General features: G+C 37.9%; 1 protein-coding gene across 1 annotated transcript in view; it reads left to right on the top strand.

The window, feature by feature from the left end:
- The window catches only part of MSR1 (macrophage scavenger receptor 1), a 79,360-nt gene that overhangs the window by 56,523 nt on the left and 10,079 nt on the right, over positions 1 to 12,758 (top strand). Inside the window, exon 9 of the mRNA XM_075556759.1 lies at positions 9,022 to 9,210. Within this exon, the coding sequence (XP_075412874.1) occupies positions 9,022 to 9,210 (189 nt within the window). The remainder of the gene's footprint in view (positions 1 to 9,021; positions 9,211 to 12,758) is intronic.

Raw genomic sequence — 12,758 nt, 5'->3', positions numbered from 1 at the left:
CCTGTCAATGTACTGCGACAGCATTTGTTGGGAGACCTTCAGCAAAATTGACGGGCATGTGATATTAATAAATAATGCTGTTCTATACTTTGGACACTCTGTTGGGTCATCTCTCTTTGAATTGTTATCTATATATGCATCTCTTCCCATCAGTTGGCCAAGTAGCTGTCTTCCAAATTTCCTGGCATAGATGAGTAAGTGTTTCCAGTGGTTCACCAGCTTGTTGAAACATTTTAATTGGTGCTCCATCAATCCTGGGGGCCTTGTTTCGGGCTAATGCTTTCAGTGAAATTTGCACGCCTCCCTTCAGCACAATTAGATCTTGCTCATAAACTTCCCCTTGAAATGGTGAAATGCTGACCAGTTCCTTTTGGTTCCTGTGACTCCACATTCTTTCCATCTTCTTTTGAGGTCTCTTGCATTAGTCACTATTTTGTCCACAGAATCTTTCAATATTACAATGTATGGCTGGAATTGTATGTTCAGTTCTTTGGGTGTGCTGAGTGTGTTCTTCCTGATGGGTCTCCTAACTGCATCTGTACACATTTTATTATAAGATTTTACTTTATATTTTTGGAGCTATCCTTTGAAATTTTCTATTCCATTCTTTGACTTCATCCTTTCCTCTATTTGTTTAGCTAGTGTATATTTAAGAGTAATTTTACAATTCTCTTATGACATATATCACAATTCTTTCTTTTATGATTTTAATGACTTTTGCTTTCTTCATGAATGATATTCTTTTTAAAAATCATTTTATTGGGGGCTCATACAACTCCTATCACAATCCATACATATATCTACTGTGTTAAGCACATTTGTACATTTGTTGCCCTCATCATTCTCAAAACATTTGCTTTCTACTTGAGTCCTTGGTGTCAGCTCCTCATTTTTTTAAGGTAGAAGATGGACATTGGGCCTCCACTCAAGTACTCCCTCAATGCAAGAGCACTTTGTTCTATTAAACTGGCATTCCATGATGCTCACCTTCCCAACATGATTGCTGAAGAAAAAGTGGGTGCATAAGTAAATGTGGCGAAGAAAGCTGATGGTGCTGGCTGTCAAAAGATATAGTGTCTGGGATATTAAAGGCCTGAAGATAAACAAGCAGCCATCTAGTTGAGAAGCAACAAAGCCCACATGGAAGAAGCATACTAGCCTGTGTGATCACGAAGTGTCTAAGGGATCAGGTGTCAGAGAATAAAAAATCAAATCATTGTGAAAGAGGGGGAGTGCAGATTGGGGACCCAAGGTTCATCTGTAGGCAACTGGACATCCCCTTACTGAAGGGTCGCGGGGAGGAGACGAGCCAGTCAGGGTGAAGTATAGCAACAATGAAACATACAACTTTCCTCTCATTCCTAAATGCGTCATCCCCAACCCCACCCCACTATCATGATCTCAATTCTACCTTACAAATCTGGCTAAACCAGAGAATGTACACGGGCACATATAGGAACTGGAAACACAGCAAACCCAAGAGAGATGTTCTCTTCAGGAGCAGTGCTGAGAGTGGTGATACAGGAAGGGTGGAGGGAAGGTGGGGTAGAAAGTGGGAAATGATTACAAAGATCTACATATAACTTCCTCCATCGGGATGGACAACAGGAAAGTGGGTGAAGGGAGACATTGGACAGTGTAAGATACGACAAAATAATATTAATTTGTAAATTATCAAGGGTTCTTGAGGGAGGGGGAGTGGGGAGGGAGGGGAAAACATGAATTATATTCTTGATGACCTCCCATAGGTCATCAGATCATCGGTCATTAGTATTCAATACATCAAATCTGTTCTTGAGATGTTCTTGAAATACAGGCCAGATAAACTCAGTCATAGTTTAGTTCTTATGGACTTGTTTTAATTTTCTTCATCTTCCACCTGAACTCACATATGAATGATTGATAATATGTTCCAAAGTCAGTCCCTGGCATGGTTTTAGTTGCTGATATTTCACATAATAGGGCTCCTATTATTTTTTAGTTAAAAAGCAATCTTTTCTTTATCTAGTCCCTTCAGAGATTTGTGAAGTTCTAAATTCTATGCTTTCAAAAAGCATTCACCAATTTACGCCATCAGGCAATGCTGTTCACGTATCAAGAAGAGTTCAGTGAGCACTATCCTTTGATTCCAAAAGTGTTCTTCAAAGGAGTTTGAGGCATTTTGTCAAGTGTTGTAAAGTAAATTTTACTAAGTGATTTGGGAAGTATAGGCCATTAGAGCTACCAGAACTTATATGAGGAAATACCCATACCGAGGGTTAAGGTAGAGAAATAAGAGGTGTGGAGGAGAGAGTGAAGGGAACATTTAACCAAGGAGGAAAGCCCCACATGTTTCAGAGATCAGGCTTATTAGGAAGGTGTGACAGATGCAGGGCAGAATTTCTAAAAGAATTCAGCTGAAGAATAAAGCAGAGATTGATAATGACTTTCTTGGTTTCGGGGTCACTTGATAGGAATTTCCCTATTCAAATTTACTATCATCTTAATCTGTTGGTTTTTACTACTTGGGGTTGGAAAATTAAAAGATAGTTACTATGTTTGCTTTGCATTTTATTTCATTTTGTTACAGTTGCTTTGTTTGTTTGATAACTCTGCAGTTGTAGCTGGAAAGAACCAGAGATAATGCCTAAACTAGAGAGTGGCTGCTGTCTACTGACACTGCATTTACAGAATGGACAGCAGCCCAGAAGTGGTCCAGGGATCATATTTGCTAAGTTCTGCTCAGTGACTCTATAGTGCAAACTACAAATGTACCAAGACTGTAAACCTTAAAACAAACAAAAACCAACTTTGTGAATTAGGTGAAGGCTTACGGAGTAGAAAAAACATTTCTACATTCAATAACTCACATATTTTACTTCAACCCACTGGTTGCAGTTCCTTCAATGAGCTATTAATTATCTTACTTCATCCCTGTCTTGCCAATTTCCATTCTTCCTTCTTTCTTAACCCTCTGAACATTACCTTTAGGTAAATGCTGTTTTTTGTGTGTTTTTTTTTTGTTTTTGTTTTAATCTTAAATGCTTGATAATTCTAACAGAGAGATGAGCTTAACTCTAGGCCTGAACGGTGAATAAGGTCATAGTTAAGGGGTCCCACCTGTCTCTATCCAACCAGTAAGCCTGCTCTCTTTTATGATTTTGAGTTTTGTTCCACAACTTCCCCCCATTCTATCCAGGACCTTCTTACAGAGCGGCCAGCAGTGTAGTTGGGCACCACCAGTTCTTCTGGTTACAGCGTTGTGGAGACTGGTGTTTGCGTGGTCCCTTATTCCAATGGATTATTTGTTTCCATATGTCTTAGATGTTTATTGCTTTTATTTCCTCTGGATAGGGACAGGCCAGTAGTTGCACGTTATTTGGCTGCTCACCAGCTTTTTAAGATTCTGGTTGTGACTTGCCAAATTAAAATGTGGAATAGTTTCTTTGTCACCTTTGTTATATACCTGTTGGCGTTGGTGTCCCCTATGAATATGATCCTGAACCCAAGGCGTGCATACCATCGCATTCCCTCAAGGCTTTTGTTTATATCAGTGTTCCCCATAGTGGGGGATAGTGGCCTAGGGGGCTATAAAAGGAAATACCTACGTTTTATCCTGGATTATGGGCTATATAGCACAAAAGTTTTTATGTGAGGGGGTCGCTGATTCTTTTTCTTTTATCTTTTTCTGAAAAGTGGATGGCAGGTCAAATCATTTTGAGAAACTATGTTATGTCTAAGAAGATTTCATAACATTACCCCTTGTATGTTCCCCCATATTCACCTTGTCTGTCCATCCAAAGATGTATTTGTAGATCACACTACAGCAGGATTGTGTCTATAACAAAATGTGCCTCTGTTACAGCTGCAAATCATATAAAAGCAGATTGTATAGAGATTTTAGTAGAGAGACTTGTGTGTTCAAACCACTGACCTTTTGACCTCTCAGTTAGCAGCCAAGTTCGTAGCCACTGTGGCTTTGCAGATAATAGATAATGTGTATACATAATTTAACATACTGACCCTAAATATGTTCATAGGGTAATTGAGAGAGTTCTCTCTTTGAAATAGGGAATGAGGTCAAAGAACTGTACAGGTATCAGTAGGAATTTCAGACACCAAATATCTCTTGTTCACAATAAATTATGTGATATTTTAGTCAGTGATTCTCATAATATGGACCCAGTACTGATAACATCATGATCATCTGGGAACTTGGTAAAGTGCAAGTTCTTGGTCATTCTCCTGACCTAGTGAAACAGAAACAGCTGTAATTATCATGCATGCCAAAGTTAAGCACCAAGTCTCCAAAATAAGTAATTCCATTCTGGGAGGGGCATGAGTGTCTACAGACTGGCTGCTAACCAAAAGGTCAGTAGTTTAAACTCATTAACTGCTTCATGGGAGATAGATAAATCTATTCCTCTAAAGATGACATCATGGGAAACTATGGAACAGTTCTACTCTATAAATTGGCTTGGGCTCTAGGACATCAAACTGGTATTTTTTAGTTTCCGTTTGTTTGCTATCTGTACAGAATGAATAGTGATAATCCTTACATACCCCTGTCTGAGCAATAAGACAACCAGGCTCATGTAACTAAGTCTTGAACATGCCTATTTTTCATGGTATATATGATAAATACATCATACTTGGAAATTTGATTCTATAAAGCTAAGCATTTGGCCATGAAGCAAATGAAGACAACTCTAATGTTTAAAAATTTTACACAATCTATTCTTTTGATTTAAATAGTTTTGTTGGTACATAGTTCATATAACACACGATATATCCTTAACACAATATTTTTCTGTCTCATTTCCTTAAACAATTTTGGGGAATGATTGGGTCAACCAGGTATTTTGTTTAGTAATTGAAAATTTGAATACTATATTAGCAAATATTTATTTCTTTTAGAAATACTTGTAACTTATTTTTTAAGTGATTCATGGTTTATGCACTTGAGTGCAATTACATTAATTTGGTATTTAACAGTGAATTATAGAATCAAGGGACTAATTATAATTCTAATATATAAACGTACTCCCCTTCTTATGGTTCTGAGTGAATCATGCAGTTTTATAATAAAGATTTTTCTCTTTTTTTTACACAGACAGAAAAATCTACCTTTCAAAAATTATATTAAAATTTTAAAAACATTATAGAACACAATTGAGTTATGGAACCAATAATCAAACTCCATTTTCATATCAGATATTTTTATCTTGACAAATGCATTTTGCTTTTCTATATATAATGTTCCTACCACTTGGATTTAGCTTTGTGTAATACAGTGTTCTTCAAATTTATATTTGAATTACTAATGAATTGGCTTTGGGAACATTAGAAAATAATGGTTTTTTTTAAGTTAGCACTAATTAACCTTTGAAAACTACTTCATCTTTACCTTTAAAATTTTTTTAACATAGATGTTTTAAAACAAATACAAGACCAGTACAAATTGTTTGAAGAAATTGTGATCTGCCCGAGGAACTCACTTTGTTATATTAGTTGTACATTTTCATGTATTTAATTTTATTTTTATTAAAACATTTTACTGTGAGTTAGGTGAAATTTTACAGAGCAGGTCAGTTTTTTATTCAACAATTCATCTGAGTTCTGATTCATCTCATCACTTATAATAACCTTCAATATACCATTGTTGCTCTCACTTCCCGACTGTATTTCCTATTTCCACTCCTCCTTCTTTCCTAACTCTCTGAGCTTTGTATTTTGAGTATATTCTGCCTTTGCGGTCTTAAATCGTTTATTAATCTAACAATACATTCAGTTCCAAAAATGAAGAATAAGTGTTATATGCTTGAGTGCAGTGGGAGCCCACTGGTCAATTTCCAAAGAGTAGTCCTAGAATACACAAAAACTAAATGGACTAAATCTGTGGGAAGAGATGATGGAAAAGAAGCTCAATATTAGCTGGTAAAACCAGGTCATGGGAAAACTGTGGAACAGACCACCAATTGCTCTTATAAAAATTCAGGGTGAAGTTGAAGAAAATTTTAAAGTGTTCACTAGACCAAAATACTATCTTGAGTCTATCTAATGTGAGTTTCAAGAACATCTCAAGAACAGATTTGCTTCACTGAATGCTAATGACAAAAGACCTGTTGACCTGTGGGAGGACATCAAGAATATCATTCCTGAAGAATGCGAAAGGTCATTTAAAAAATGAGATCAAGGTGGATATCAGAAGAAACTCTCAAACTCACTCTTAGTCATAGAGTAGCTAAGATAAATCATGAGGAAAAGATGATTAAATCAAAGATAGAAAATCTCAAATGGGATCTTGAGAAGAGAAAGGGAAAAGTTATAAAAGAAACGTGCAAAGATTTAGAATCAGAAAGCCAAAAAGGAAGAACACACAGCATATCTTAAGCTGCCAGAATTCAGGAAGAAACATTCAAGCCTGGAGTTGTATTATTGAAATATTCTATTTACAAAATATTGAATTATACAGGAAGCCTCAAAGGAAGATGGAATCCCTGTTCCAAAAAGAACCAACATTCAACCATTCCAGAAGGTAGCATATGAGCAATAAACCATGGAAGAAGTTCAAGCTACTTCCATGAAGCATCAGCCAAAAACAAGGCTTCAGGGACTGATGGCATCCCACAGGAAATGTTTCAACAATCTGATGAAACCCTGAAAACACATAGTCTCTGTGCCCAGAAATTTGGAAGACAGCTGCTTGATCAACTGATTGGAAGAGATCTATATTTGTACCCACTCCAAAGACATATAATCCAACAGAAAGCTCAAATTACAGAACAATATAATTGAGATCACATGCCAGTAAATTATTGCTGAGGATCGTGGACAAAGGCTGCAACAGGACAATGACAGCAAGCTGCCAGAGGTCCGAGCTGGATTCAAAAGAGAACATGGAACAAGCGATATCATGATAGACGTCAGATAGATCTTTGCTGAAAGCACTCTACCAGGAAAAAATGCTTACTTGTGTTTTATTGACTATGCCAAGTCATTTGATTGTGGGGATCCTAACAACTATGGATGGCCTTGAGAAGAATGGGAATTCCAGAACATGTCATAATGCTCATACAAAAACTGTACATGGATCGAGAGGCAGTTGTGGGAACAGAACAAAGGAAAACTGCATGGTTTAGAATCAGAAATGTGTGTGTCAGTGTTATATTCTCTCGCTATACGTCTTCAATCTGTATGCTGAGCAAATAATCAGAGAAGCTAGGTTAGAGTATATGAAGAAGAATGCAGCATCAGGATTGCAGGAAGACTGCTTAACCACCTGCGAGGGGAGATGATGCAATCTTGTTGAAAGTGAGGCAGGCTTGAAGCACTTTCCGATGAAGATCAGGATTGCAGCCTTTAGCATTGATTACAGTTCAATGTAAAGAACACCAAAATCCCCACAAAAGAAGACCAATAAGTAACATCATGATAACTGGAGAAAAGAACAAGGTTTTCAAAGATTTGGTCTTGTTTGGATTCACAATCAATGTTCCTGAAGTAGCAGTCAAGAGGTCAGATAATGAGTTGCAGAGGGTAAATCTGCGCACAAGGAATTTTGGTACTGGTGAAGAATTTGAAAATATTGTGGACTGCCAAAAGGACAAAGTGGGTGCATGAGCAAATGTGGTGAACAGAGTGGATGGTGCCCAGCTATCAAAATATATAGCATCCTGGGTCTTAAAGGCTTGAAGAGAAGCAACAAAGCCCACATGGAAGAAGCACACCAACCTGTGTGATCATGAGGTATGGATGGGATCAAGTATCAGGCATCAAAGACCCAAAACAAAACAAACAAAAAGCATATCAATGGGATTGAGGGGCAGGGCAGAGTGGAGAACCAAAGTCCATTAACAGTCAATTGGACACTCCCTGTCAGATTGGCCACAAGGAAGAGAAGAGCCATTCAGGATGCAGTATATCACCATTGAAACACACAGCCTTCCTCTGGTTCCTTAATGCTTCCTCCCACCCAACCCCCCCACTACCATGACCCCAATTCTATCTTACAAATCTGGCTAGACCAGAACATGTATATGAATATATATAAGAGCTTGGAACTCACCACATTTCCATAAGGTGTTTGGTTTTCAAAGAAGTTGTCATAACTCATCTCCCATAAACTCTACCACATTCATAGATATATTCAGTTGTACATTTTAGTATATCTTCCCTTAAGTTAAAAATGTGTGTTGACTTTTAAGAATAATAGTTATTTCATACTTACATACATTGCTCTTTTAGTCTATCAAGATTTTATAAAATGTATTGGAGATGTGACAATTTTAATCAATTAGATATTGCAAAAGAAAATTAATTTGGCATTAAAACATATAGGTTTTTATAGTTTTACCTTAATCATTTCTCAATGCATCCAACATTTGTCTAATTTTATCTCAATTATTTTTCAATAAAGAAAATAACGGAAATAAATATGGAAAAAATCCTTTGTGATAAACCCAAGGTCTTCCTAATTAGGATTATCTTGCTCTGGCTAAGCGCATATGTAGGGTTATTATCGTCCAACATAATTAGTTATTTTATTTATCATGGTTAAATATATGAGTCTTGGGCCTCTAATTTTTGTATTTATGATATTATAAACTATCTAATCCTCAGTCAGCTATACCACTGGAAATCACTTCAGTATGAGTGTGTGTGTAGTGTACTAAGAAACTATTAAAACACTTGTTCATATTTGTTTTCTAAATAGCATGAAAATCTATATAATACAATCATTGAATTTTGTGCCAAATCTATAAAATGCAATCATTGGATTTTAAAGTCTTTGGAGCATCACATGTTCACGTGACATTATTTAAGTGTTGGAACAATGGATTTTTACCTTTCATCATGTACTATTGCAATTTTTACAGTTACGATCTTTACCAATAGGTGGTGCTAGAAAGTTTTATATTTTCCCCAGTAGCAGGCATTACAGAAAAAAATGAACTAAAGACCATTGAAAACAACAACAAAAGGTACATAAAAACATTGTGAAACAACATGAATATAATTGTCTGATTGTTTTTGTTGCAGCTCCACTCAAGACTGTTCGACTTTTTGGCGGAAGTGGACCCCATGAGGGGACAGTGGAGATCTTCCACAGTGGCCAGTGGGGTACAATTTGTGATGACCGCTGGGAACTGCGCAGTGGATATGTGGTCTGTAGGAGTTTGGGATACCAAGGAGTTCTGAGTGTCCATAAAGGAGCTCATTTTGGACAAGGTAACACAAATCTAACACAAAGAAAATGCAGGCATTCACTAAGTACGGAGGCATTGATTACAACTCAACAGAAAGAAAACCAAAAGGCTCACAAGAGAAGACCAATAAATAACATCACGATACATTGAGAAAGGATCGAGGTTTTCAAAGATTTGGTCTTGTTTGGAATCACAACCAATGTTCATGAAGTAGCAGTGAAGAAATCAGATATCAAGTTGCATTGGGTAAATTTGCTGCCCCAGAGCTCAGTAGAGTGATGAAAAGCAGGGAGGACAATGTACTTAAATATATATGACAGAAGCAGATAGACAAGAGGAAAGAATTCCGGGTGATAGTTTTCAAATGGCTTTTCCTAGAAAGCAGAAATGAAAAAAACTAACGGGAACTATTACAAATACATGAAAGGGGTGCCGTTGCGTAACGCGGTGCCATGTTTCTGTGTGGGAAGATGCACAACTTTGGGGGACACATAGTTGTGATAATTACACAGCATTGGGAACTAAGTTGTCACTGAATCTTACACTTTGAAATGATTAAGATAGTAGTTTCTTGTTATATGTATTTTACTGTAATACATTTCTCTTTTTAAAAATCATCTTATTGGGGATTCTTAAAAGGCTCTTATAACATTCCATACATCAATTATATCAATCATATTTGTACATATGTTGCCATCATCTTTCCCAAACATTTTCTACAATAAGCTCCTCTTTTGTCCCCCTCCCTCCCCACCCTATCACCCTCATTAATCCTTGATCAATTATATATTGTCATTATTATTTCATATCTTACACTGCCCATTGTGTCCCTTCACCCATATTTCTGTTATTCATCCCTTTCAGTGTGGGGAGGGGACTATATATCCAGACTTGTGATGGGTTCCCTCTTTCTCCATCTTCCCTCTCCCTAAGCCTCCCTCTAACCTCATGATATAGATATTCCTACTACTGTTGCTGATGGGTTTATCTGTCCTGAATTCCATGTGTTGAGAGCTCTCATCTGTACCAATGTGTGTTCTCCAGTCTAGCCAGATTTGTAAGATAAAACTGGGTCATGGTAGTTGGGGGGAAGAAGCATTCAGGAACTAGAGGAATGATGTGTATTTCCTCAGTGCTGTACTGCACCTTGGTTGAAATATCCCTTCCTTATAACCCTTCTGTGTGGGGTTATTCAACTGTCCACAGATGGGCTTTGGGTCTCCACTCCAAATCCCCTCATTCACATCAATGTACTTGTTTGTTTGGATCTTTTGATACCTGATACCTGGACCTATTGACTCCTCATGATCACACAGGCTGGTATGCTTTCTCCATCTGGGCTTTGTTGCATCCCTGCTAGGTGGCTGCTTGTTTAACTTCAAGCCTTTAAAACTCCAGACTATATCTTTTGATAGCCAGGTACCATCTGCTCTGTTCCCATTTGCTTATACACCCATTTTGTCTTCAGCAAAATGTCGGGAAGGTGACTATCAAACAGTGCCAGATTATTAGAACAAAGTGTTCTTGGGTTAAGGGAGGCCTTGAGTAGATGTTCAAAGTCCATCTGCTACCTTAATACTTAACATATAAATATATGTACATTGGTCTATCCCTTTCATTATAAATTAGTATATTTACATATATACATATCTATAGCTGTACCCTATAAATAGCTTTTGCCTCCTAGTTCTTTCTTCTATTTCATTTCACCTTCCTCCTATCCCACTATAATGCTCTTCCTCCATTTGGTTCTTAGTAATTCCTCTCAGATGCATTGCACTTGTTAAACCACACTAGGCATTATACACCCTCCTCACCACCAATTTTAGATCTCTTGTTGTTCCCTTATCCCTGAGTGTTGACTCCCTACTTCCTTCCCCTCCCTGTCCCCTCCTCTCCAATTTCCCCCCAGAACCACTAGTTCCATTTGTTTTCTCCTCTGGATTATTTGTCCTGTCTATATTATATAGATAGACATAGGGCAAAAGAAAAACAAAAACAAACAAAGCAAAAATCAAAACAATATTTTTTAATAAACCAACCCAAAGGACAACCTGTCATGTTTAAATTTTGTTTGTGCCCTTTGGTTAGTTGGTGAGCAGGAAAATAGAGTGATTTAAAATACAGATAAAGAGATATGAGGAGCAATGAGTCCTGGAGAAGTCGTGACATACTCGATGTCTGGGATGGCTGAGAGTGAGCAGGACCAAGGTCACTCATGTGGTGTGTTCTCCGGAACTGGGGTGGAGGAGCCTTCTATACTCTTCCCTCCCCGTGATGTTGCACGGGCACGGGCTATATCAGCCCTGGTCTCTCCGATGCAGTTGAATTGATTCTGACTCATGATGACCTCAGTGCTGTATGAGTAGACTTGTGATTTTCAGTGACAGAGTTTTTGAGAAGTTAGTAGGCATTTTGTCCGAGACACTTCTGAGGAGCCAAGCTACCAACTTTTCCATTAGCAGTGAAGTGTGTTATCCATTTTGCAACACCCAGGAATTCTTGGTCCCGCCCAGATCATCATTATTCTCAACAAACAAACAAACCACCGGCATACTCACAACCATCAAGTTGATGCTGACGCATAATGACCCTTATAGGAGAGGGTAGAACTTCCCCCTTGATATTCCCCTTTGAGTTTCCAAGACTGTCACTCTTTACTGGAGCAGAAAACCCAGTCTTTCTCCCGCGGAGCAGCTGGTGATTGTAACCTGTGGATGTTGCAGTTAGCAGCTCACCTCGTAACCATGACAGCACCTCAAAGACCCAGGGAGGTCATGAGAGAAAAATACTCAGCTGCTCGGTCTCAGGACATCAATTGCTTTCAAGTTGATCTTCCTTAAAGAGCATGAAAGCAATAGGGAAGAGAAAGGGCACCTTCTCCTCTATAAGATTGAAAGAACCTTGCATAATTATTTTATACCATGTATATTTCCGTATTTTCACTTTGATGGCCTAGTAAATTGTTAAGAACGTGTTGCACAGTTTAGGGAGGATAATATATTCAAACATGACATTGCTGCTGTCTAATTCTTTGTCTTAAACTAGGACAGAGTAGACTATCCCTGGGTATCCTAGGCTGTAACTCTTCACAGGCGTAGAAAGTCTCATCTTTCTCCCACTGAGTGGCTGGTAGGTTTCGACCGGAGATGTTTAAACAACCAATCTTTCGGTTAGTAGTCATGTGCTTAACTATTTGCACCACCACAGATTCAAGTGCTTCGTTTGATGATGATGATGATGATGGCACAGGACTGGCAGCATCTTACTCTGCAGTATATAGGGTGACCCCTAGTCAGGACTGATTCACGGGACTAACAACAAGGAAGGGAATTTGAAAGACAGTGAATTTTATTAAGAGAGAGATGTGTTTAAATTTTAGCTCTTCTACTTATATCTCAGCATTTCAATTTATTTTGTAATAAAACAGGAATAATGATATCAATATGATGCATTCATTTTTCATTTTAAATGAATAAACATATTAAAAGGAGGTCTGGTAGTGTAGTGGCTAGTGGTTGGCCTACAATCCGCATGGTCGGGAGTTCGAAACCACCAGCAGCTCCACAG

This window comes from Tenrec ecaudatus, chromosome 8 (genome assembly GCF_050624435.1).
Source record: "Tenrec ecaudatus isolate mTenEca1 chromosome 8, mTenEca1.hap1, whole genome shotgun sequence".
Lineage (NCBI taxonomy): Eukaryota > Metazoa > Chordata > Mammalia > Afrosoricida > Tenrecidae > Tenrec > Tenrec ecaudatus.
Note: the sequence above shows the minus strand (reverse complement) of the source record. Positions and strands in the feature narration are given on the sequence as shown.